The sequence below is a fragment of the Entelurus aequoreus genome, linkage group LG06 (assembly GCF_033978785.1).
Source record: "Entelurus aequoreus isolate RoL-2023_Sb linkage group LG06, RoL_Eaeq_v1.1, whole genome shotgun sequence".
Classification (NCBI taxonomy): Eukaryota; Metazoa; Chordata; class Actinopteri; order Syngnathiformes; family Syngnathidae; genus Entelurus; species Entelurus aequoreus.
The window spans coordinates 84172593-84200338 of NC_084736.1; the positions used below are offsets into that span (position 1 = coordinate 84172593).

General features: G+C 40.6%; 2 protein-coding genes across 2 annotated transcripts in view; both read left to right on the forward strand.

Annotated features, from left to right (window-relative positions):
• Positions 1–1570: 1570 nt before the first annotated feature.
• Positions 1571–24687, forward strand: hps4 (HPS4 biogenesis of lysosomal organelles complex 3 subunit 2). The gene is made up of 12 exons (XM_062051688.1): positions 1571–1886; positions 4347–4437; positions 6535–6678; positions 6758–6865; positions 10736–10852; positions 11117–11211; positions 11281–11350; positions 14939–15063; positions 15134–15614; positions 22795–22921; positions 23031–23142; positions 23263–24687. Exons 1-12 carry the CDS (start codon positions 1855–1857, stop codon positions 23432–23434), a joined length of 1674 nt encoding a protein of 557 aa, XP_061907672.1. The 5' UTR covers positions 1571–1854; the 3' UTR covers positions 23435–24687.
• A 176-nt stretch (positions 24688–24863) lies between these two features.
• The window catches only part of si:ch211-170d8.2 (uncharacterized protein LOC571755 homolog), a 9893-nt gene continuing 7010 nt past the window's right edge, over positions 24864–27746 (forward strand). The window contains exon 1 of the mRNA XM_062051689.1: positions 24864–26253. Within this exon, the coding sequence (XP_061907673.1) occupies positions 25806–26253 (448 nt within the window). The 5' untranslated portion in view covers positions 24864–25805. The remainder of the gene's footprint in view (positions 26254–27746) is intronic.

Here is a 27746-nt window from a genome sequence, read left to right on the forward strand (position 1 = left end):
TGAAACCTTCCTTTTTGCAACTTAACCATCCCATGTTAATTTATTCAAACCTGGCTCTCAGTCTCCATTCTAATTCATCCCAAAGATGTTCTATCGGTTCAGGTCAGGACTCTGCGCAGGCCAGTCAAGTTCATCCACACCAGACTCTGTCATCCATGTCTTTATGGACCTTGCTTTGTGCACTGGTGCACAGTCATGTTGGAAGAGGAAGGGGCTCGCTCCAAACTGTTCCCACAAGGTTGGGAGCATGGATTTAGGGCTATATAAGTAAACATTGATTGATTGATTGATTGAATTGTCCAAAATGTTTTGGTATCCTGGAGCATTCAAAGTTCATTTCACTGGAACTAAGGGGCCAAGCCCAACTCCTAGAAAAACAACCCCACCCCATAATTCCTCCTCCACCAAATGTCACACTCGGCACAAAGCAGTCCGAAATGTAGCGTTCTCCTGGCAACCTCCAAACCCAGACTGGTCCATCAGATTGCCAGATGGAAAAGTGTGATTCATCAGTCCAGAGAAGGCGTCTCCACTGCTCTAGAGTCCAGTGGTGATGTCCTTTACACCACTGCATCCCACGCTTTGCATTGGACTATATATATATATATATATATATATATATATATATTAGGGGTGTGGGAAAAAAATCGATTTGAATTCGAATCGCGATTCTCACGTTGTGCGATTCAGAATCGATTCAGATTTTTTAAAAATCGATTTAAAAAAAAAAAAAAAATGCAATCCAATTCCAAAAGCAAACCCAACCCAGCAACACTCAGAACTGCAATAAACAGAGCAATTGAGAGGAGACACAAACATGACACGGAACAATCTAAAAGTAGTGAAACAAAAATGAATATTATCAACAACAGTATCAATATTAGTTACAATTTCAACATAGCAGTGATTAAAAATCCCTCATTGACATTATCATTAGACATTTAGTTTATGAGATGCGATGCGAGTGTAAGCCACTGTGACACTATTGTTCATTTTTTGTATTTTTTTTTTTATTAATGTTTGTAATGATAATATCAATGAGGGATTTTTAATCACTGCTATGTTGAAATTGTTACTAATATTGATGCTGTTGTTGATAATATTCATTTTTGTCTCACTACTTTTAGATTGTTCCGTGTCATGTTTGTGTGTCCTCAATTGCTCTGTTTATTGCTATTCTGAATGTTGCTGGGTCGGGTTTTGTTTTGAAATTGTATTGCATTATTATGGTATTGTTGTGCATTGTTTTCATTAAAAAAATAAATTAATTAATTTTAAAAAATCGTTTTGAATAGAGAATCGTGTTAAATTGAAAAAAATCGATTCTGAATCGAATCGTGACCCCAAGAATCGATTTTGAATCAAATCGTGGGACACCCAAAGATTCCCAGCCCTAATATATATATATATATATATATATATATATATATATATATATATATATATATATATATATATATATATATATATATATATATATATATATATATATATAACATTATGAGTGTGTATTTTAAAATTCCGTGATGTCCGTGAACTCAGCAGTAGCTTGACCCTCCTGGCTCGCCGTCCCTTCACATGACTCCGCTGCGTGTGACCGTCCTACATTCCTCCGGTGTGTGATTGTTATCTTGTCGTTAACGAACACTTTCACCGGCGGCTTTGACGCATACCACCTACACTTACACACACCGGAGTTGGCGATGGCGTTACATTGTTGTCGCCCGCCATGTTTCGTGTGGGTTTTTCATTTGTATTTTTCCTAAGTTTGTAACTTGACGTGACGTCGAAGCTCTGACGTCATCACAGGTGGCGGACAACTCTTGATGACTGCAAATAACGTCTTTTTGGACAATGGCGGACTTTATTCCGTCTGACTCGAAAGGGTAAGTAAGACCTTTCACTTCCTTTTGTTTAGTCCCACACACAACCTTTCTACTGTAACTCTTTGACATACCTCACTAATGTGTCTTGTATTACTCCCACAATTATACTGTACACAACACTATATTGTACACAACACTATTATACACGACACAATAGTGTACACAACACAATACTGTACACAATATTGTACACAACACAATAGTGTACACAATATTGTACACAACACAATAGTGTACACAACACAATATTGTACACAACACAATATTGTACACAACACAATAGTGTACACAACACAATAGTGTACACAATATTGTACACAACACAATAGTGTACACAATATTGTACACAACACAATAGTGTACACAACACAATAGTGTACACAACACAATATTGTACACAACACAATAGTGTACACAACACAATAGTGTACACAATATTGTACACAACACAATAGTGTACACAACACAATAGTGTACACAATATTGTACACGACACAATAGTGTACACAACACAATATTGTACACAATATTGTACACAACAAAATATTGTACACAACACAATAGTGTACACAATATTGTACACAACACAATAGTGTACACAACACAATATTGTACACAACACAATAGTGTACACAATATTGTACACAACACAATATTGTACACAACACAATAGTGTACACAATATTGTACACAACACAATAGTGTACACAATATTGTACACAACACAATATTGTAAACAACACAATATTGTAAACAACACGATAGTGTATACAACACGATATTGTACACAACACAGTATTGTACACAACACAATATTGTACACAACACAATATTGTACACGACACAATATTGTACAAAACACTATTGTACACAACACAATATTGTACAGAACACAATCTTGTACACAACACAATATTGTACACAACCCAGTATTGTACAGAACACAATATTGTACACAACACAGTATTGTACAGAACACAATGCTGTACACAACACAGTATTGTACACCACACAATATTGTACACAACGCAGTATTGTACAGAACACAATATTGTACACAACACAATATTTTACACAACACAATATTGTACACAACACAGTATTGTACAGAACACAATGCTGTACACAACACAGTATTGTACACCACACAATATTGTACAGAACAAAATATTTTACACAACACAATATTGTACACAACACAGTATTGTACACAACACAGTATTGTACACAACACAATATTGAGAGTAGCTCCTTGTTCCTCAAACACTGACATTGTGTAAGCCAGAGGTTCTCAAAGTGTTTCCACTAAGTACCACCTCAGGAAACATTTGGCTCTCCAAGTAGCACCATCATGACCCACAATAAAACACAGTAGCGTAACAAGCCCAAGTATTCATCAAAAAACAAGGCAAAGATTTTAGTGTGTTTCATATTTAGTGCCACTGTAACATTACACACAGTGTGAAGTAGTAACTATGTGTGAAGGAGGTATAGTTCTCGTTGGGGATGATGTTCGACACCGGGTCTCCTGGTTGTTCGAGAAGAAAAGACCCGATTCCATGGACTCAAATCCCTTTTGAGAACCGGTACCGGTTATCAAGGCCACTATAGTAGAGAAAAACAGTTGGTTCTTTATTCGAATCCCAGGGGACAAATCCCGTCCCACAGGAAATGCCCTGTGGGACATCACAGGAAATGATTAGACTGAGCTACGTCACTTAGATTATATTTCATTTTCTCAAAATGTAATAAAAACATGAGGTCCTTAAGCCATAGGGAGGCCTTGGGGGCAAACTGGGATTTCCACTCCCTTCTAGCAGCTATTAATGATGCAAAGATGATACTATCCCTAAAAGAATGAACACAAGTGGAGTTATGTACTTCACAAAAATAGGTGGAATAACTGAAAACATATCCTCGACATATATATTCTTGTTTCTTCAAAAGAGCCACCCTTTGCTCTGATCACTCTTTTGCACACTCTTGGCATTCTCTCCATGAGCTTCAAGAGGTAGTCACCGGAAATGGTTTTTACTTCAAAGGTGTCATAGTTTTGATGCCTTCAGTGACAATCTACAATGTAAATAGTCATGAAAATGAAGAAAACACGTTGAAATGAGAAGGTGTGTCCAAACTTTTGGCCTGTACTGTACATACATATGTATATCACACATACACACATATATATATATATAAATAAACTACAATGTTTCTACTATATTTAGAACTTTTACAACCATTGAAGCATTATTGTTTTTAACCCTAGTGCTTGTTTAGTTATTATGTCCAATCTTTCAGACCATGGTAAAGAATTAGTAAATGAATTAAAGCAAATCATACCATAATGGTGAGTGCTTCAAATGACTCAAATCTGTCTTCAACGGGAGCGGAAAAAAATGCAAGCCTATGTTCTGTAGCTATCCAAAGTTAATGGTCTTTAAATGACACATTTCATTGCAGGTGTCATTATTTTTTTCTGTACGATGGCTCCAAGGTGAGAGGAGAAGGTGACCCGACTAAAGAAGGGATCTGCTACTTCTATCCTGAAGAGGTTTGACTGCTACTCAACTTTAGCACTGTCTTCCACACATGCACACGTGTCAAACTATCGGGGGGTTTTTTAGGGCCACATCGCAGTTAAAGTTGCCCTTAGAGGACCGCCTGTAACAGTGAATATTATATGAATATATATTAATACATGTCAGTGTTTCCCACACATTTATTTATTTGTGGCGGACGTAAATCTTTCGTGGCAAAAAAATTTAAAAATGGTTTTTTGTCCTGTCCAGCTTCTCAGGCAAATCATATAGTTGATGTAGATGCCCATATAGGCTGTTCACATTTACTTTACAAAAGAGAAGTGTAGGATACTTCTCTTGTTGCCTTATTTGTATTTGACCACCACTGTTTTCTGTTTATTTGTTACTGACTGTGGCAGGACACCTCTGCCTCTGTTTCACTTTATGTTGCTGGTAAATAATATGGTTGTAGTAGTAGGCTAAATTTAAATTATTTAGTATGCACTAATTAAAGGGGCAGAGCTTTAAGAGACATTTTAGCTTTTATATTTTATAAGATATATTTTTTGTAAGAACCACAATTAATAAATATATTTCAGTGAATAACTTATTGTTCAAATCTGCATATAAATATGTACATAAAGTGTTGTAATTATATTGTAAAATGGACGGATGGATGGACGGACATTTAAAACAAAACTGTTATTATTAATTAGTAAGTATACATTTTTTGAGCCTTTTTAGAGAAAATCATATCGTTGTAGTAAATTATGCAAACTACTCGATGATGTCATGGTGACCACGCCCATAGCCACGCCCCCACCGCCACAGGTATCTTGGCAGTTTATGGGAAACACTGCATGTACAGTTTATAATTGCCTATGCATTTTTTAAAAAGCTATTTACTGTATAAAAAAAACGGCAGCTCAGTCGCCAGAATTGTATAACTTTCATATATAGTATGACAGCTATACTGTCATATTGAGTAAACAAAACTAACTTGTGTCTTTGCAAACCTTACAAAAGATGATTTTTCTAGTAAAACTCACAGATACATTTTTTTCACGCGTTATTAGACATTTTCCATGTTTGGTTTAGGAGTTATGTTGGAATACATTTTTGTTGCTTTTTTCGCATTATCTCAGGATTCTAAGAACATTACTGTCATATTGAGTAAAAAAACTACTTTTTGTGTTTGCAAGATTTAAAAAAGCATATGTTGCGAGTAAAACTCCCAAGCATGCATTATTTCAGGCATTATTTTTGTGCTAACTCTGCAGCTAGCACACTCTTGAAGTTGTACGGGAGTGATGTTTACTAACGTACGCACAGATGCATCATTTCATTTACAACAATATTAGCAAATTCAACATTTAATCAGATACGCTTTAAAAAATGTGTTATTGTATCTATATATTTTCACTTTTAAATTCTATTGTCAAAGTATCGGATCAGGACTGGAAATGGAATTGGCTCGGAGGCCGAAAATGTTGATGGGGACACCCCTCACATGTAGTAGTGAAGTGAAGTGAATTATATTTATATAGCGCTTTTTCTCTAGTGACTCAAAGCGCTTTACATAGTGAAAACCCAATATCTAAGTTACATTTAAACCAGTGTGGGTGGCACTGAGAGCAGGTGGGTAAAGTGTCTTGCCCAAGGACACAACGGCAGTGACTAGGATGGCGGAAGCGGGGATCGAACCTGCAACCCTCAGGTTGATGGCACGGCCACTCTACCAACCGAGCTATACCGCCCCAATAGTAGTGTATTGTATAGTGACTGGCCACTAGGTGTCAGTAACATCACATGGATGTACCTATAGGGGGAATCCTCCAACCGCATTTAAAAGGAATACAGTCTTTCAGATCCACTATGGACTGGAATCTAGCAACTCTGCCTCTCAAAACCAACTGTTTGAGGAAACAACCGCAAAAGTAGCTTAAAGATGGGTCATTCCAGCAAAATCTATACAACATTCAGAGCAAAGAACCATCATTACATGTTATGTAGACCAAAATGACGTGTTTTAAAAATAGAAAATCATAATATGAAGCCTTTAACTTCCTGTATATGAAGATGATGATGTATATGAAGATGATGATGTATGTGCGTTGTCTCGGTGGCAGACGGCGGTGGATAAGCAGGAGCTACTGTGCGGGCAGCTGGCCGGCGTGTGCCGCTGCATTTCCGAGCTTTCTTTTTCTCCCACACGCCTGGTGAGGCTGCGTCGCAATAAGTTTGCCATCCACATGCAAGATGATTTCTTTTGGGTAAGTGAGCTGCTCTGGCTGTATTTCTTGTTTGGTTGTCCCAAGTCTTAGGCTTTGACAGGTAACATTGCTCTTGCAGGCTCTGGGCTGCTCCATGGACATACCCACTGTCACCATCTGCCGGCTGCTGCATCAACTCATCAACCTCTTTTGCTTCTACAACGGCTGCGTGCGCCAGAGCTACCAGGTACTGGCTTTAGTACCGTATTTTTGTTTGGGAGAACATTGTGTGCCCATAAGCTCTTCATTTTAAGCAGGGGTGGGCAATTATTTTTTACCGGGGGCCGCGTGAGCAACCCGAGCACTGCTGGAGGGCCACACTGACAATATTTCAATTACATTTTGCTCAAATTATTTTTGATATACCGTAAGATAAATAATAATAATTTCAATTTCATTCAACCTAACTTAACTTTATACAAAAGCAGATTGCTTTTGATGGTTTTATTTTCAATACTGTCTTACACAACACTTCCTGATGTATAATACAATGCAAAAATGTCCATTTCTGTCACTTTATCCTGCATCCTCTTCAAAAGTCCCAACATTTTTCCCCGTCAGATTTGGACAACCATCTGTTGTCACACCTGCCAGCTTGTCCCATTTCAGTCCTAACATGTCCAAACACACATTTACCTATGTGAACAAGTCATTACCTGTGGTTGTCTCTTTAATTGACCGCATGGCTGCCAGCTCCTCCGTGATTTGAAAGTCTGCAGTTATCCCACGTAAGAAGATGAGCAGCTGGGCGGTGTCACGTACATCGCAGCTCTCATCCAAAGCCAGCGAAAAACAGTCAAAGTCGGCCGTTCTGTTCTTCAGCTGAAGCTCCAAGCTTCCAGCGATGGTCTCAACCCGCCTCGTTACAGTGCGTCGGGAGAGTGACACGTTCTCAAATGCGCCCCTCTTCTCCGGGGCATATCAGCGCAACAGAGTCCAATAAGCACTCCTTAATAAACTCTCCGTCAGAAAACGCCTTACTTTTTCTGGCGATTTTGTGAGAAATGACGAAACTTGTCCTGATGGCTGCATCTCCGGGGGTGTGAAATTGGGCAAAAAGTCCTTGTTGGGTTTGCAGTTTTACCATCAACGCATCAGCTTCCCTTGCACGCGCTTCATCAGACAGATTCCGGTATTTTTCCTCGTGCTTGGTCGTGTAGTGGCGATTCAAATGATATTCTTTAAACACAGCAAGCTGTGTAGCACAAATTAAGCACACGGCTTTACCTTTCATTTCTGGAAAGAAATACTTGGCAGTCCATGTCTTGTTGAAAACACGCCATTCCTCATCAACTTTTCTCTTTTTAGCGTCTCGGGGGTAACCGTGCATCACTTGTCGCTGTGCACCTTCACTCACAGGTTACACCCGGACATACGCCCATAAATAACACTTTTCAAAATAAAAGCAGCACAGTTGTATTGCACGCACGACATAGTTGTTTTTTTAAATTTATTTCGTAATTTGTGGTTGCTGCTGTTCACATTCACTCACAATCACACACGCGCATTCGTCCACACGGTAGTAATACAAATAACGCTTTTCAAAACAAAAGCAGCACCGTTGTATTGCACACTCGACATAGATACTTTTTAGGGTCCGCACGGATCATTATCAAAGGAATCCCAAAGGAACCTATTGTTATTGTAAGGTTTTATTATTATTATACCGGCCGCCTCTTTGAGCTGCAATTCGACCCACTTAACATGCTTCAAAACTCACCATATTTGACACACACATCAGGACCTGCGAAAATTGCCATCTAATAAAAAAAACAAACCCCAAAAGGAAAAAAACAAAAACAAACTGCCTCTAACTCCCACTAGGAAGGTCGTAGAGACACGAAACAAAAACCTGTATGTAGGTCTCACTTAGACCTACATTTCATAATTTAACATCCTCGGGCAAAAACCAACAGGAAGTTGGCAAATCCCCCTTCAAGACAAAATTGTACTAAAAACACTCATTTTGGCCTCTTTGAGCTGTAATTTGACCCCCTTAAAATACTTCAAAACTCACCAAACTTTTCACACACATCAGGACTGGTGGAAATTGCCATCTAATAAAAAAACCGAACCCCAAAACTCAAAATTGCGCTGTAGCGCAATTTTTGAATAAAACACAGACAAAACTGCTCCTCAGAGGAAAACACAGACAAAACTGCTTGTAACTTCCGGTAGGAACGTCTTAGAGACATGAAACAAATACCTCTATGTAGGTCTCACTTAGACCTACATTTCATAGATTGACATTATTCAGCAAAAATCAAAAGGAAGTTTGATATCCCCCCTTCAAAACAAAATTTTTGTAAAAAGCGGTCACCAAACATCAAACATTATCTCCTCTGAGCGTGTTTGTCGTTTCGGCTTCAAACTACTACAGGAGAGAGATTGAACCCTTCTGATTGAAGGATACTCAAAGAGTTTGGATAAGTGCTACGGTTTTGATTTTAGGAGCCTTCAAAGAACCACTGTGCCGCAGCACCTAGGAAAAAAACACAGACACAACTTCCTCTACGAATATCGTAGAGACATGAAACAAAAACCTCTATGTAGGTCTGACTTAGAGCTAGATTTCATACACTGACATTCTTCAGCAAAAATCAACAGGAAGTTGGCAATCACCCCTTCAAAACAAAAGTTTCATAAAAACACTCATTTTTGCCTCTTTGAGCTGTAATTTGACCCCTTAAAATACTTCAAAACTCACCAAACTTTTTACACACATCAGGACTGGCGGAAATTGCGATCTGATAAAAAACAGAACCCCAAAACTCAAAATTTCGCTCTAGCGCCCCCTAGGAATAAAACACAGACAAAACTGCTCCTCGGAGGAAAACACAGACAAAACTGCTTGTAACTTCCGGTAGGAACGTCTTAGAGACATGGAACAAAAACCTCTATGTAGGTCTCACTTAGACCTACATTTCATAGATTGACATTCTTCAGCAAAAATCAACAGGAAGTTTGATATCCCCCCTTCACAACAAAATCTTTGTAAAAAGCGGTCACCAAACATCAAACACTATCTCCTCTGAGCGTGTTTGTCGTTTCGGCTTCAAACTACTACAGGAGAGAGATTGAACCCTTCTGATTGAAGGATACTCAAAGAGTTTGGATAAGTGCTACGGTTTTGATTTCACGAGCCTTCAAAGAACCACTGCGCTGATAATGCTGCTGTGATTTTACGAGCCTTCAAAGAACCACTGTGCCGCAGCACCGAGGAAAAAAACACAGACACAACTTCCTCTACGAATATCGTAGAGACATGAAACAACAACCTCTTTGTAGGTCTGACTTAGAGCTAGATTTCATACACTGACATCCTTCAGCAAAAATCAACAGGAAGTTGGCAATCACCCCTTCAAAACAAAAGTTTCATAAAAACACTCATTTTTGCCTCTTTGAGCTGTAATTTGACCCCCTTAAAATACTTCAAAACTCACCAAACTTTTTACACACATCAGGACTGGCGGAAATTGCGATCTGATAAAAAAAAACGAACCCCAAAACTCAAAATTTCGCTCTAGCGCCCCCAGGGAATAAAACACAGACAAAACTGCTCCTCGGAGGAAAACACAGACAAAACTGCTTGTAACTTCCGGTAGGAACGTCTTAGAGACATGGAACAAAAACCTCTATGTAGGTCTCACTTAGACCTACATTTCATAGATGGACATCCTTCAGCAACTAGCACCTGCCAAATATGCGGGCCCGACCAACGCTGCTTGCAGCTTTAATTACATTTATTTTGTAATTTATGATTGGCCTCACGCGGGCCGGACAGGGACGCACAAAGGGCCGGATGTGGCTAGATTGGCAACACTAAACCCTCTTGCAGAGTCCTCTTATGCTCTGGCAGACCAGGTGTGTTACAATGTGTAAGCAAGCGAGGGCCAAATCTATTTGCGACGTCACAGATGCCGCTTTTTGTCACGTAAGAAAGAAATGTGAGGCTGCAAAGTGCAAATGCTGCATGACAAATATAAACAATCTTATTGTGTGGTGTGCATTGCCACTGATATGAACGTATATATCAAATGTGTTTGTTGTTCTGTAGCTCCACAGCCATGAAACATTGGCTGCTCATTGGTCACAGTACCTGGCACACCTGCTAGCAGGACCGTCTGAGCTTCACCGTGTCTTCAGCTCCATGACCACCATCGACTCCACCAACGTACGTTCAAATCATTCAATTGAAATGTGATGCATTTGCTCCGTCATGCCTCTGCGGCCGCATGATTAGAAACAGGATGTTACTGTCGCAACGTCCTGTGTGTGGTGCAACTGAACCGGAAGACACGCACACACTAAAGTGTGCTCTGTTCTTTTATTAAAGCGCAGGATATTAGTTGCTGTGATACCCACATTATTACGCTGTTTCGTTGTCACCTGAATTAATGTTATTTCGTGTGGTAATAAGCAGTGTTTGCCCCCACAGGTTGACCCACTTCTTCTGTTGAAGGCTGCCCTTATTCTTCAGGCCTGCCAGCGCTGCCCCCTAGTGTTGGCAGGCTGTATTCTGTTCCGAGGAAGGTAGGCTGAGAGGCTCACTGTCCACATCAGCCGCTTGATAACGTTTTTTTTCTACCTGTCCTCCAACAGAGTGGTGAGCACGCAGATGTCTCCGCACCTAACCATGAAGATTATGGTTCATGAGAGTGAAACGTACAAGGTGAGGAACTGACATTTGACATGAAACGCCAATTTGATTGAAACTTGTATTAGTAGATTGCACAGTACAGTACATATTCCGTACAATTGACCACTAAATGGTAACACCCCAATACGTTTTTCAACTTGTTTAAGTCGCGGTCCACGTTAATCAATTCATGGTAAAATCACTTATGACTAGGGATGTCCGATAATGGCTTTTTGCCGATATCCGATATTCCGATATTGTCCAACTCTTTAATTACCGATACCGATATCAACCGATACCGATATATGCAGTCGTGGAATTAACACATTATTATGCCTAATTTGGACAACCAGGTATGGTGAAGATAAGGTACTTTTTAAAAAAATTAGTAAAATAAGATAAATAAATTAAAAACATTTTCTTGAATAAAAAAGAAAGTACAACAATATAAACGCACAATCATGTGTGCTTACGGACTGTATCCCTTGCAGACTGTATTGATATATATTGATATATAATGTAGGAAGCAGAATATTAATAACAGAAAGAAACAACCCTTTTGTGTGAATGAGTGTAAATGGGGGAGGGAGGTTTTTTGGGGTGGTGCACTAATTGTAAGTGTATCTTGTGTTTTTTATGTTGATTAAATAAAAAAAAACAAACAAAAAAAAACGATACCGATAATAAAAAAAACCGATACCGATCATTTCCGATATTACATTTTAACGCATATATCGGCCGATAATATCGGCAGGCCGATATTATCGGACATCTCTACTTATGACATTCAATAAAAGAGCTGTCAAAACCCCCAAAAATGAATGATGATAATTAGAGATGTCCGATCATACCTGCCGATATTATCGGCCGATAAATGTTTCAAAATGTAATATCGTAAATTATCGGTATGTTTTTTTTATTTTCTGTATCGTTTTTTTTTTTTTTTTTTATTAAATCCACATAAAAAACACAAGATACACTTACAATTAGTGCACCAACCCAAAAAACCTCCCTCCCCCATTTACACTCATTCACACAAAAGGGTTGTTTCTTTCTGTTATTAATATTCTGCTTCCTACATTATATATCAATATATATCAATACAGTCTGCAAGGGATACAGTCCGTAAGCACACATGATTTTTAACAGTTAATTTTACTCATTTTCATTAATTACTAGTTTCCATGCAACTGTTTTTATATTGTTTTACTTTGTTTTTTATTCAAGAAAAGGTTTTTAATTTATTTATCTTATTTAATTTCATTAATTTAAAAAAAAAAAGGACCTTATCTTCACCATACCTGGTTGTCCAAATTAGGCATAATAATGTGTTAATTCCACGACTGTATATATCGGTATCGGTTGATATCGGTATCGGTAATTAAAGATTTGGACAATATCGGAATATCGGATATCGGCAAAAAGCCATTATCGGACATCCCTACTTCTGGAGGGAAGTTCTGTGGTCAGATGAAACAAAAATGGAGCTGTTTGGCCACAATACCCAGCAATATGTTTGCAGGAGAAAAGGTGAGGCCTCTAATCCCAGGAACACCAGGCCTACCGTCAAGCATGGTGGTGGTAGTATTATGCTCTGGGCCTGTTTTGCTGCCAATTGAACTGCTGCTGTAAATGTCAAAAGTGGTAAAGGAATGGCTAAATCAGGTTTTAGAATGGCCTTCCCAAAGTCCTGACTTAAAGGTGTGGACAATGCTGAAGAAACAAGTCCATGTCAGAAAAGCAACACATTTAGCTGAACTGCAGCAATTTAGTGGTCAAGCAGAAGCTTGTGGATGGCTACCAAAAGCGCTTTATTGCAGGTCAACTTGCCAAGGGACATGTAAGCAAATATTAACATTGCTGTATGTATACTTTTGACTTTGCTCACATTTTCAGTAGAGCCATAATAAATTCATAAAAGAAGCAAACTTCATGAATGTTTTTTTGTGAGCAACAAGTATGTGCTCCAATTAGGGCTGAACGATTTCAGGAAAAAATCTGATCACGATTTTTCTGACAGAAATTACGATTTCGATTTTGACTCACGATTTCTTTTCAAATCAAGCTTCAGTAACAGTAACAGATTTAAAACATGACAAAAAATGATATACCATGAAAACATTAAATGCTATGTAATGCAAGGATGAATACTAAAAGGTAAGAATTGCTTCAAACATGTATTTATTAAGAAACATGCATGTACATTCTCCAAAGTTCTTGACCAACAGCAGTTATTAAAACTAAAGAACTAAAACCAGTACAAAAACCTTAATTATGTTAAGATAAATAAAAAAGTTTAAGTTAAATAAAATACAAAACAATTCCAACACAAAAAGCAATGCTTAATATATAATAAGAAAAACAAAATTCAACAACTTCAATAAAGGAAAAAAAGGATCCTGACCTTATGTAAACAGTCTTATACTCAAGTAGGTAGGTCAGTCTTTTATGGCTCAAGAGAGCTAGCCTATCAACATCTATAGCAGCAATTCAAGTACTTTATTCAACCCTGGAAGAAACCTGAACAATATTTTAAAGTGAAATTGAAAAGTAATGGTAATAAAGAAAATACTATTACAAAAACAAAATGACCCAACCTCTGCCCTTCTGAAAAATATGTCAGACATTAAAATAGGTGGGTCATTCATTTACCGCTTAGCAGCACCCAAATATTGCACATCTATTCTGTTAACAATAGAACGGCTGCTCTTCTCATAAGGAGTTATACTGGCAAACGACGCTGTAATTGTGGTATGTTTGCTACAATGGGCTGAATCGCTCGGGGTTGACTTTTCACCGGACTTTTTGGTCATACATTCGTCGTGTAACTGCCGGTGGTGATTTTTCAAGTGCCGGAATAAATTAGTCGTGTTGCCTTGGGATGTGGCGACTTTGGCCCGACAAGTTTTACAAAGTACCTGTTTCTGATGCACATCTGAAGTTTCGAAACCGAAGTAGTCCCAAATGACAGACGTGCTGCTCTTCTTCTGTATTAAAACTAAATCCTCCTCCACTTCTGACCCGGCGGCAGCAGCCATTTCCTCCAGGACGTTTGTTTCTTCACCAAAGTTGTTAGTGGGCGTGTACGCGGTAGCCTCGTCAATGGCCGCCTCTGATTGGTTAGCGTGACGGCATGCCCTGCTCACAAGTAGTTTACCACTTCTGATTGGTGAGTTTGACAAGGCATGAGAGTAGCACGAGCAGGCTGCATATACACAACAGACATGTCAGCCAGGAGAGCTAAATAACGTTCGTCTAAAACCGAAGCCTTCACGATCTCAAGATTGAGACTTCTGAAATCGCAATTTCGATCTGAAAACGATAAATCGTTCAGCCCTAGCTCCAATCACCACATCACAAACAAATAAGAGTTGTAAAGTCCAGACAGCCATGACATGATGTTCTTTACACGTGTACGTACACTTTTGACCACCACTCTATATTGGAACGTTTTTAGGCCATGTGGCCCATCCCTGGTTGCCTGCCATTCAATGGATGGTAAATCTCTTATACAAGATACACCCTGACTACTCTAAAGCATATCCAAGTTTACTAATCTATAGGATTATGTCCCTAAATGTTGTCTAGCGAACAAAATGCTACGATTTTGTTTCTGTTCAGTCGCAGACAAGCAAAGGTCAGAGTTCAAGCAGCTCATTCAGTGATGCGGTTAGTTCCAGGACCGTCTTCCTCACCATGTTTGAACTTCAGTACCTGCAGTCCGTCCCTGTTGACAAACAATTACGGTATTAATCACACTTTGGCACTCATTCCGCCTGCACATAATCCAACATAGTGAGTCTTCCTTCTCCCCAGGTTCCACTCTACTCCAATCAAAGAGCCCCTGTTACGTCCCAGCCCTCTGTCCAGGACTTCATCAGACACTTCTGAGTGCCCTCACAAAGCATCCTTGAGTCCTGGCTCGTCTGCATCGGACGACTCCGTGTTCGGACAGCTTACCTCGCAGACCGGCGCCGATCCGCTCAGACCTCCTCTTTCCCACCGAGACATCTCTGGCCCAGCTGAGGAGGAAGTTGTAGGAGGTTCTCGCAGCAGTGGCCAGCTCAGTGAAGATGGCACAGGTGCGCACGCAGCGCAGGCGTTCCATACCGGCGGGACAGAGTTCTGCAATGAGGAGCCGCGGGACGGCGTTTGGGAGGCGGCGAGGGAGAGCACTCTGGCTGACGACTCCCCTCTGATCCCCATGACGCTGTACCTGCACAGGGTGAAAGGCCTGGTCCTGGCCCTGCTGGTGGAGCCTCACTTCTTATGTGACAAAGCCGCCATGGAGGAAGTGGTGAGAACCCACACCCTTTAGAGCAATGTTTTTCAACCACTGTGCCGCGGCACACTAGATAAAGTCTGGTGTGCCGTGGGAGATGATCTCATTCACCTATTTGGGTTACAAATATTTTTTGCAATCCAGTAATTATAATCCACAAATGTGCCGTTGTTGAGTGTCGGTGCTGTCTAGAGCGCGGCAGACTAACCGTGTAATACTCTTACATATCAGTAGGTGGCAGCAGGTAGCTAATTGCTTTGTAGATGTTGGGAACATTGTTTGTCTCGATCACAATATGCAGAGCACAGCGGGAGGCAGCATGCAGGTAAAAAGGTATGTAATGCTTAAACCAAAAATAAACAAAAAGGTGAGTGCCCCTAAGAAAAGGCATTGAAGCTTAGGGATGGCTGTGCAAAACGAAACTAAAACTGAACTGGCTGGAAAGTAAACAAAAACAGAATGCTGGACGACAGCAAAGACTTACAGCGGGAGGCAGTGTGCAGGTAAAACGGTGTCTAATGCTTAAACCAAAAATTAACAAAAGGTGAGTGCCGCGAAGAAGAGGCATTGAAGCTTAGGGGAGGCTATTCAGAACTGAACTAAAACTGAACTGGCTGGAAAGCAAACAAACACAGAATGCTGGATGACAGCAAAGACTTACAGCGGAAGGCAGTGTGCAGGTAAAAAGGTGTCTAATGCTTAAACCAAAAATTAACCAAAGGTGAGTGCCGCGAAGAAAAGGCATTGAAGCTTAGGGAAGGCTATGCAGAACTGAACTAAAACTGAACTGGCTGGAAAGTAAACAAACACAGAATGCTGGATGACAGCAAAGACTTACAGCGGGAGGCAGTGTGCAGGTAAAAAAGTGTCTAATGCTTAAACCAAAAATTAACAAAAGGCGAGTGCCGTGAAGAAAAGGCATTGAAGCTTAGGGAAGGCTATGCAGAACTGAACTAAAACTGAAGTGGCTGGAAAGTAAACAAACACAGAATGCTGGATGACAGCAAAGACTTACAGCGGGAGGCAGTGTGCAGGTAAAAAGGTGTCTAATGCTTAAACCAAAAATTAACAAAAGGTGAGTGCCGCGAAGAAAAGGCATTGAAGCTTAGGGAAGGCTATGCAGAACTGAACTAAAACTGAACTGGCTGGAAAGTAAACAAAAACAGAATGCTGGACGACAGCAAAGACTTACAGCGTGTGGAGCAGCAGACGGCGTCCACAAAGTACATCCGTACATGACATGACAATAAACAACAAAATAAGAAACACTACACACAGGAAAACAGCAAACAAGTCCAAATAAGTCAGGGTATGATGTGACAGGTGGTGACAGTACACCTACTTTGAGACAAGAGCTATAGTGATGCATGCTTGGTGATCAATCAATCAATCAATGTTTACTTATATAGCCCTAAATCACAAGTGTCTCTAAGGGCTGCACAAGCCACAACGACATCCTTGGCTCAGATCCCACTTCAGGGCAAGGAAAAACTCAACCCAATGGGACAATGAGAAACCTTGGAGGGGACCGCAGATGTGGGGACCCCCCACTGGGCGACCGGTGCAATGGACGTCGAGTGGATCTAACATAATATTGTGAGAGTCCAGTCCATAGTGGATCTAACATAATAGTGAGAGTCCAGTCCATAGTGGATCTAACATAATAGTGTGAGAGTCCAGTCCATAGTGGATCTAACATAATAGTGAGAGTCCAGTCCATAGTGGATCTAACATAATATTGTGAGAGTCCAGTCCATAGTGGATCTAACATAATAGTGAGAGTCCAGTCCATAGTGGATCTAACATAATAGTGTGAGAGTCCAGTCCATAGTGGATCTAACATAATAGTGTGAGAGTCCAGTCCATAGTGGATCTAACATAATAGTGTGAGAGTCCAGTCCATAGTGGATCTAACATAATAGTGTGAGAGTCCAGTCCATAGTGGATCTAACATAATAGTGTGAGTCCAGTCCATAGTGGATCTAACATAATAGTGTGAGAGTCCAGTCCATAGTGGATCTAACATAATAGTGTGAGAGTCCAGTCCATAGTGGATCTAACATAATAGTGTGAGAGTCCAGTCCATAGTGGATCTAACATAATAGTGTGAGAGAGTCCAGTCCATAGTGGATCTAACATAGTAGTGAGAGAGAGTCCAGTCCATAGTGGATCTAACATAATAGTGAGAGTCCAGTCCATAGTGGATCTAACATAATAGTGAGAGTCCAGTCCATAGTGGATCTAACATAATAGTGAGAGTCTAGTCCATAGTGGATCTAACATAATAGTGAGAGAGAGTCCAGTCCATAGTGGATCTAACATAATAGTGAGAGTCCAGTCCATAGTGGATCTAACATAATAGTGAGAGTCCAGTCCATAGTGGATCTAACATAATAGTGAGAGTCCAGTCCATAGTGGATCTAACATAATATCAATCAATCAATCAATCAATGTTTATTTATATAGCCCTAAATCACTAGTGTCTCAAAGGGCTGTACAAGCCACAACGACATCCTCGGTGTCGAGTGGGTCTGATATAATATTGTGAAAGTCCAACACATCAGCGAAAGTCCAGTCCATGGTGGGGCCAGCGGGAACCATCCCGAGTGGAGACGGGTCAGCAGCGTAGAGATGTCCCCATCTGATGGACAGGCTAGCGGTCCACCCCGGAGCAGAGTAGAAAAGAAAAGAAAAGAAACGGCAGATCAACTGGTCTAAAAAGGGAGTCTATTTAAAGGCTAGAGTATACAAATGAGTTTTAAGATGAGACTTAAATGCTTCTACTGAGGTAGCATCTCTAACTTTTACCGGGAGGGCATTCCATAGTATTGGAGCCCGAATAGAAAACGCTCTATAGCCCGCAGACTTTTTTTGGGCTCTGGGAATCACTAATAAGCCGGAGTTCTTTGAACGCAGGTTTCTTGCTGGGACATATGGTACAATACAATCGTCAAGATAGGCAGGAGCTTGACCGTGTAGTATTTTATACGTAAGTAGTAAAACCTTAAAGTCGCATCTTAGGTGCACAGGAAGCCAGTGCAAGTGAGCCAGTATAGGCGTAATATGATCAAACTTTCTTGTTTTTGTCAAAAGTCTAGCAGCCGCATTTTGTACCATCTGTAATCTTTTAATGCTAGACATAGGGAGGCCCGAAAATAATACGTTACAGTAATCGAGACGAGATGTAACGAACGCATGGATAATGATCTCAGCATCGCTTGTGGACAAAATGGAACGAATTTTAGCGATATTACGGAGATGAAAGAAGGCCGTTTTAGTAACACTCTTAATGTGTGACTCAAACGAGAGAGTTGGGTCGAAGATAATACCCAGATTCTTTACCGAGTCGCCTTGTTTAATTGTTTGGTTGTCAAATGTTAAGGTGGTATTATTAAATAGATGTTGGTGTTGAGCAGGACCGATAATCAGCATTTCCGTTTTCTTAGCGTTGAGTTGCAAAAAGTTAGCGGACATCCATTGTTTAATTTCATTAAGACACGCCTCCAGCTGACTACAATCCGGCGTGTTGGTCAGCTTTAGGGGCATGTAGAGTTGGGTGTCATCAGCATAACAGTGAAAGCTAACACCGTATTTGCGTATAATGTCACCTAGCGGCAGCATGTAAATACTAAAGAGTGCAGGGCCAAGAACTGAACCCTGGGGAACTCCGCACGTTACCTTAACATAGTCCGAGGTCACATTGTTATGGGAGACACACTGCATCCTGTCAGTAAGATAAGAGTTAAACCAAGACAAGGCTAAGTCTGACATACCAATACGTGTTTCGATACGCTCTAATAAAATATTATGATCAACAGTATCGAAAGCGGCGCTAAGATCAAGAAGCAGCAACATAGATGAAGCATCAGAATCCATCGTTAGCAATAGATCATTAGTCATTTTTGCGAGGGCTGTCTCCGTAGAGTGATTTGCCCTGAAACCGGATTGAAAAGGTTCACAGAGATTGTTAGTCACTAAGTGTTCATTTAGCTGCTGTGCGACAATTTTTTCGAGAATTTTCGAGATAAACGGTAGGTGGGACACCGGCCGGTAGTTCACCATGAGGTCAGGATCGAGGTTAGGTCTTTTGAGTAGAGGATGAATAACCGCTTTTTTGAATGCTAGAGGAACAGTACCAGAGGAAAGTGATAGGTTTATAATATTTAACACTGATGGACCTAATAAAACAAAAAGCTCCTTGATAAGTTTCCCAGGAATTGGGTCAAGTAAACATGTTGTTTGTTTTGTCCCATTTACACATTTTAACAATTCCTCCAATGTTATTTCATCAAAGAGAGAGAAACTATTTTGGAGGGCAATGTCCGTCGTATATACAGTCATATTTGTGTTAATAGAACCCAGTTGTGGCTGGGATGCATTGTCTTTAATCTCTTTTCTGATGAGTTCAATTTTCTTATTAAAGAAATTCATAAAGTCATCTGCTGAGTGGGTGGAGCTACTGGGAGGAGTCCCTTGTTGGGTTAGCGATGCTACTGTACTAAACAAAAATTTAGGATCATTTTTGTTGAGGTGGATGAGATTTGAGTAATATTTAGCTTTAGCTGAGGTAAGCATGCGTTTATAAGTTATTAAACTATCACTCCATGCTTGATGGAAAACCTCAAGTTTAGTCGCACGCCATTTGCGTTCCAGCTTTCTACATGATAATTTCTGGGCTTTAGTTTCTTCTGTAAACCATGGGGTACGCCTTTTAGGGGCCCTTTTTAGCTTTAGCGGTGCTACAATATCAATGGTGTCGCGCAGGGCGTCGTTAAAGTTGTTAGTGAGGTTATCAATAGAGCCCACATAATTTGGGAAAGGTGCCATTACTGAAGGCAGTAGGTCAGTAAGAGTCGTCGTTGTGGCAGTATTAATGTTGCGGCTGCTATAGTAGTTATTATTATTATTATTAGTTTGTTGACAATGAGTCCGAACTTCGAATTTTATAAGGTAATGATCGGACATTACTTTAGTGTACGGGAGTATCGTAACTTTAGAGGTGGTGACACCCCTGACAAGCACTAGATCTATCGTATTACCGTTGCGATGCGTGGGTTCATTTATTATTTGTGTAAGACCACAGCTATCAATTATAGTCTGGAGCGCCACGCATGGAGGGTCCGATGGGGTATTCATATGGATGTTAAAGTCTCCCATTATGATTATATTGTCGGCGTGCGTCACTAGATCAGCAACGAACTCTGAAAATTCATTGATAAAGTCCGAATAGGGCCCAGGGGGGCGGTAGATGACAGCCAGGTGGAGAGGCAGCGGTGTGACAAACCTCATAGTGAGCACCTCAAACGAGTTATATTTATTATTTAGGTCCGAGGTAAGGCTAAAGTTTTTGTTGTATATTAGTGCAACACCCCCATCCCTTTTAATGGGGCGGGCAATATGCGTTCCCGCATAGCCAGGAGGAGACGCCTCACCCAGCGCAAAAAATTCGTCTGGTTTGAGCCAGGTCTCGGCTAAACCAACGACATCAAGATTGTTGTCTCTGATGACTTCATTAACTAATAACGTTTTGGAAGACAATGACCTTATGTTTAAAAAGCCCATATTATAGGTAGTGGGCTGTTTTGAGGAGTTTTTGTTGAAAGTATCCGTAGTAGCAATATTAATAATGTTACGTTTATTATGCATAGTGCACTTTAAATAATTTCGACCATATCTAGGAATTGATATGACAGGAATTTTTAGATTGTTTGCCACCTCAGTAAAATGCATGTCCACCTCTGACGCAGAAAAAACATTATGTGAGTTGTATATTATTCTAGAAGAATTGCTATGTGTGCAGGGATTATCCAGCCTGGCGCTGGCTAGTTCTAGCTTAACAGACTCCTTATTAGCGCTTCTTTGTGGATTAGCATTTAGCTTTTTCGTTAGCCCCGCTAACAACAAAGCATTTAGCTTTGTTGTTAGCCCCGCCCGACACCCCCGCTTCTGCTTCCGAGCGCACCGCTTACGTCTCTTTCGCTGACGGTCTCCGCTGGTAGTCGACGCCGCTGCTTCAAAGGCCACTGCTGGATGTAGCTCGCGAAGAATTCCCAAGCTAGCGAGCAGGTCCATCGTACACGCATCTATCAGCCCAAAATGGCCCGATCTCTCCACATCCAGAATTGTAAGTCGGTCGTAAGTGATCACGGAGTGAACACGCTGTGAGCCAGCCATGAAATTGACTGAATTGAGGGGTATTTTTGCCCTCACTTCCAGGAGCGCTCGCACGAAGCCGCTGCTCTGAAGCGCAGCCATCTTCTACTTAATAGTGAGAGTCCAGTCCATAGTGGATCTAACATAATAGTGAGAGTCCAGTCCATAGTGGATCTAACATAATAGTGTGAGAGTCCAGTCCATAGTGGATCTAACATAATAGTGAGAGTCCAGTCCATAGTGGATCTAACATAATAGTGAGAGTCCAGTCCATAGTGGATCTAACATAATAGTGAGAGTCCAGTCCATAGTGGATCTAACATAATAGTGAGAGTCCAGTCCATAGTGGATCTAACATAATAGTGAGAGTCCAGTCCATAGTGGATCTAACATAATAGTGAGAGTCCAGTCCATAGTGGATCTAACATAATAGTGAGAGTCCAGTCCATAGTGGATCTAACATAATAGTGAGAGAGAGTCCAGTCCATAGTGGATCTAACATAATAGTGAGAGTCCAGTCCATAGTGGATCTAACATAATAGTGAGAGTCCAGTCCATAGTGGATCTAACATAATAGTGAGAGTCCAGTCCATAGTGGATCTAACATAATAGTGTGAGAGTCCAGTCCATAGTGGATCTAACATAATAGTGAGAGTCCAGTCCATAGTGGATCTAACATAATAGTGAGAGTCCAGTCCATAGTAGGACCAGCAGGAGATCATCCCGAGTGGAGACAGGTCAGCAGCACAGAGACGTCCCCAACTGATGCACGACGATGCTTTCAAGTCACATCCAACAATTGCGACAACAACTACTTAATTGTCAATATCGGCTGCTAAGTTTCATTTTTTAATGTTTTCTGTTGGTTTTCCTCCAGATTTTTTCAATGCAAAAAATGTGCCTTGGCTCAGAAAAGGTTGCTTTAGAATATTTATCATCCTCCATCTCTGAATTTGAATGTGGGGTAACAAAAAGTGCCGGGGGCAGTTTTTGAAAGTACACTAACTGGTGTTTGTGATGCTAAGTGTTCTCCTCTATGCAGCATCACAGCTGCCTGGCCTCGCTGAATGGACTGGAGGCACACCTCAGGACCGTCTCTCCAGGGGCGCCGGCCACCGCAGGACCTTACGTCTTCGCCCACTTGGACTGCGCTCAGAGCACGCTAATGAGTGAGTTTCTCTCGTCGTGTCAATCTCCTGTACAAGTGGAAGAAGGGCCCTCGCTCCTTTATGCAGCAGCAAGAAAGCTGCCCAGGTTGACGTTATTGTGTGTCTGCAGCCAACATGTCTGCTGCAGCGGGGGGAGGCCCCCAGCGGCCTTTTGTCAGAGCCGCATCGCTTCTTCACTCGCATTTCTGTAGCACTGAAACTCTGCAGGAGGCTATTATCAGGTCAGTATGTCAGAGAGTGGCGGGGGTGGGGGCCTTTCACGGCTCCTGCGGGGGCCCCTGGACTTTTTCATCAAGTCTATCATGCTTAGGTGTTTGGTCTTATTTCTCATTTCACTGCAGGAACGCCAGCGCCGCCATCTACGGGACCCGCAACGCCGCCCAGGAGACGTACTTCCTGCAGCACGGCGCCGCACTGAGGAACTCGGGCATCCCCAACCACCAGGACAGCGCCTTCTCGCTGCCGGCCAAGACGCGGCACAGACTACTCAAACATGGCGTCAACCTGCTCTGACAGGACAGCACCACTTGGTACCACTTGGTACCACTTGGTACCCGAGGTCAGGATGTCCAAACACTCAACTTCTTATATATTTGCAATATATACTGTTAGTTCCTCACATTAGCTTATTAGTATTTATTTATTGAGGCGGGCCATCCTTTGCTACACATCCTCTATTTCCTTTGTGTCCAGCATTCTGACAACCCACTCAGTGGTCTGGTGCTGAGAGCAGGCCTGGGCAATTATATTGACTCGGGGGGGCCAAATTTAGAGAATACAAATGTGTCTGGGGGCCGGTATATCTATTTTTTAGGAAAACGAATACAAAACCTCACAATAAAGTCTGATTGAATGCTAAAAATGTTAGATGATGTAAACAAATAAAGCACATGATGTTGATGCACCAGTTGAAGAAAATGATCAAACTACATAAATAACATCTTGTAATTTGATTTAGATATTATTTTTGTATCTTGATAGATTGAAAATGAACACCAATGAGTTGCCTGATGAACATTATCACATCATTTATTCAGAAAGATTAAATAACAACAAATAAAGATAGAATACTATTAACCGCAACATGTAAGTGTAAAAAAAACAACATTATGATTTGTACATTTTCTAAATGTGCTTGTTTTATTTTTAAACCAAGAAAACAATCTGAAGTTGTCTTTATTTTGAAGTTATCGTGCCGTGATTTCACCACTTGGGAGTAGATGTTGTCTCCGTGTGGCCCCCATCTAACATGACTTTGACACCCCTGCTTTATATCAAACATGCTTCACTGATGACAGGATTTGGCCAGCGCCGTTTTGTCCTTGAACACAACGTAGTTTGTTTACATGCACAACTTTCTCCAACGCTGCCACAGAAAGACCTGTTTTATGCCACTCCTTCTTTGCCTCATTTTGTCCACCAAATGTTTTATGCTGTGTGTGAATGCACAAAGGTGAGCTTTGTTGATGTTATAGACTTGTTGGAGTGCTAATAATCCATGCTAACATGCTATTTAGGCTAGCTCTATGTACATATTGCATCATTATGCCTCTTTTGTAGCTATATTTGAGCTCATTTAATTTCCTTTAGACTTAGACTTAGAAAATCTTTATTGTCCCTGAGGGGCAATTTGGTTTGCAGCAGTAGTCATTAAAAAAACATGTCCTCTTCATTTCACGTTGACACCCCTTGCTTTATACCAAACATACCTCACTGATGAGAGGATTTGGCCAGCGCCGTTTTGTCCTGCTAATTTCGGCGATACTTGAACACAACGTAGTTTGTTTACATGTACAACTTTCTCCAACGCTGCCACAGAAAGACGGGTGTTATGCCACTCCTTTGTCTCATTTTGTCCACCAAACATTTTATACTGTGCGTGAATCCACAAAGGTGAGCTTTGTTGATGTTATTGACTTGTTGGAGTGCTAATCAGGCATATAGGTGCTATAGCTCGGTTGGTAGAGCGGCCGTGCCAGCAACTTGAGGGTTCCAGGTTCGATCCCCGCCTCCGCCATCCTAGTCACTGCCGTTGTGTCCTTGGGCAAGACACTTTAGCCACCTGCTCCCAGTGCCACCCACACTGCTTTAAATGGAACTTACATATTGGCTTTCACTATGTAAAGTGCTTTGAGTCACTAGAGAAAAGCGCTATATAAATATATATTTCACTTCTCTTCACTTATTTGGTCAGTGCTAATCGATGCTAACATGCTATTTAGGCTAGCTGTATGTACATATTGCATCATCTCCATGTGGCCCCCCTTCTAACATGACTTTGACACCTTTGCTTTATATCAAACATGCTTCACTTAAGACAGGATTTGGCAGCGCCGTGTTGTCCCACTAATTTCGGCGGTCCTTGAACACAACGTAGTTTGTTGAGTGGAGGAAAATGATCAAAGTACATAAATAACATCCTGTAATTTCATTTTGATATTTTTTCATCTTGATAGATTGAAAATGAGCATCAATGATGGCAGAATGTTTATTGATGATTGCTGGTTTTGTTGATAATGAAAAGGTGTGATCATGTATGTTAGTTGGGGGCCGCAGGGGCCACACGGTCTTTATTGTTTCTAACATCTTTATTAAAAGCTTTAACACTTTGACATATATGAGAAAACAACAACATTTGTGTGCCTGCATGGCCGACACTTCTTGTGTGTTGATGCTCCAAGTATGGAGTCATTAGGAGTCATTAGTTGAGGAGCTGAATGAGAATGGCTGCTTGGGCCCTTGGGGGCCCCTCATTATGCACGCGCCTTAAAAGAAAGCCGTGGGGGGGGTGAAAGCAAAATGGGGGCAGGATTCAAGTTCTTTGTGTGCATTGTGAGTGAGGATATAAAGCAGGGGACACAAGACAAGTGTTGGGGACACAAACATGGCCTGGATGCTTCTAGTATGTTCCCTGGCGGTCTTCACCACCAACTCCATCGGGGGCCTTTGCCGCGCACTGGCCGCGCACGGATCCAAGGACGCGTCCTGGGCTTTACGCGCGGACGCGCTCAGGCACCGGGACCACCAGGAGCACCAGGACTACCAGGAGCACCGGGACCACCAGGAGCACCAGGACCACCAGGACCACCAGGACCACCGGGAGCGCTGCGCGGATCTGACGGCCGCCTGGCTGCACACCTCACGGGTCCAAGCTGCGGATAAGTCCACCGTGCTGCACCTCAGCGTCCGGCCGGCGTCTGCTGGAGCGTCCCAGGGCTGGGTGTTCCCGGAGCAGCCGCTCTTCAGCTTCGTGCGGCGGGTGTACCGCTGCTGTCAGGAGGCCGGGGAGTGCAGGAGCGTCAGGGGCCTGCAGGGAGGCTTCCGAGCTGGAGGTAAAAGTCTAAATCAAACTTCATGTCTTTCAATTCTACTTTGCTTAGAGAAGTTTTGAAAATGTAGGAAAATGTAAAAGATGGTGTGAAAAATTTTATTTTCGTTTTAATATTGTTTGTGTAAGAGAACAAACCTTCCTAATTGTTAGAAATCACAAACAGGTTTTATTTATTTATTCATTATTTATTTTATTCATTATTTATATTATTGATTTATTATTTATTTATTTATATATGCATTTATTTTATTTATTTATTTACAGACAGACATAGTTTTGTACAGAGCCCCTAAAGGGACATGAGGGAATTTTTTTTTTTTTAGATATGTATCTCAAGCTTTTTTAAAAATGTAGGAAAATGGAAAAGATGGTGGGGAAAATATAATTTTTGTTTTAATATTGTTTGTGTAAGAGAACAAACATGACAGAAACCTTAAGGTTTCTGTCATGTTTGATGGATGGATAGGAATTCCTTTCCATCCATCCATCCATTTTCTACCGGTTATTCCCTTGGGAGTTCAGTCCATAGTGGATCCAACACATCAGCGAAAGTCCAGTAAACCTTCCTAAATGTTAGAAATCACACTGTTTGTATCAGAGATGTCAAACGCACGGCCTGAGGGCTGGATTAGGCCGGCCAACAGCTTTTATTTATTTATATATTTATTTACAGACAGACATAGTTTTGTACGGGGCCCCTAAAGGGACATGGGGGAATTTTTTTTTTTTGGATATGTATCTCAAGCTTTTTTAAAAATGTAGGAAAATAGAAAAGATGGTGAAAAATATAATTTTTGTTTTAATATTGTTTGTGTAAGAGAACAAACCTTCCTAATTGTTAAAAATCACACTGTTTATATCAGGACTGTCAAACGTACGGCCCGAGGGCCGGATCAGGCCCGCAAACAGGTTTTATTTATTTATTTTATAAATTGTATTTATTTTATACATTTTATTTTAATTATTAATTTTATTTATTACGTTTATTTATTTATTTACAGACACAGGTTTTATTTATTTATTTTATAAATTGTATTTATTTTATATATTTTATTTTAATTATTAATTTTAATTATTAATTTTATTTATTAAGTTTATTTATTTATTTACAGACATACATAGTTTTGTACGGAGCCCCTTAAGGGACGGGGGAATTTTTTATTTATTTATTTATTAAGTTTATTTATTTATTTACAGACACAGGTTTTATTTATTTATTTTATGAATTGTATTTATTTTGTAAATTTTATTTTAATTATTAATTTTATTTATTAAGTTTATGTATTTATTATTTATTTATTTACAGACATACATAGTTTTGTACGGGGCCCCTAAAGGGACATGGGGGAACTTTTTTTTTTTTTAGCTATGTATCTCGAGCGCACAAGAAACTATCTCATGCTCACGTTTCTTGTGCGCTGGAGATACATGAAGGGACTATGGGGGGAAACATTTTTTAAATATGTTTCTGTTTTTGTGCAGCCCTCTGAGACA

Coding starts and splice junctions, on each gene's coding strand:
- hps4 (XM_062051688.1), top strand. CDS start 1,855: ATGGCGGACTTTATTCCGTCTGACTCGAAAGG. Junction 1,887..4,346: donor ATTCCGTCTGACTCGAAAGG/GTAAGTAAGACC, acceptor ATTTCATTGCAG/GTGTCATTATTTTTTTCTGT. Junction 10,853..11,116: donor CCACCATCGACTCCACCAAC/GTACGTTCAAAT, acceptor TTGCCCCCACAG/GTTGACCCACTTCTTCTGTT.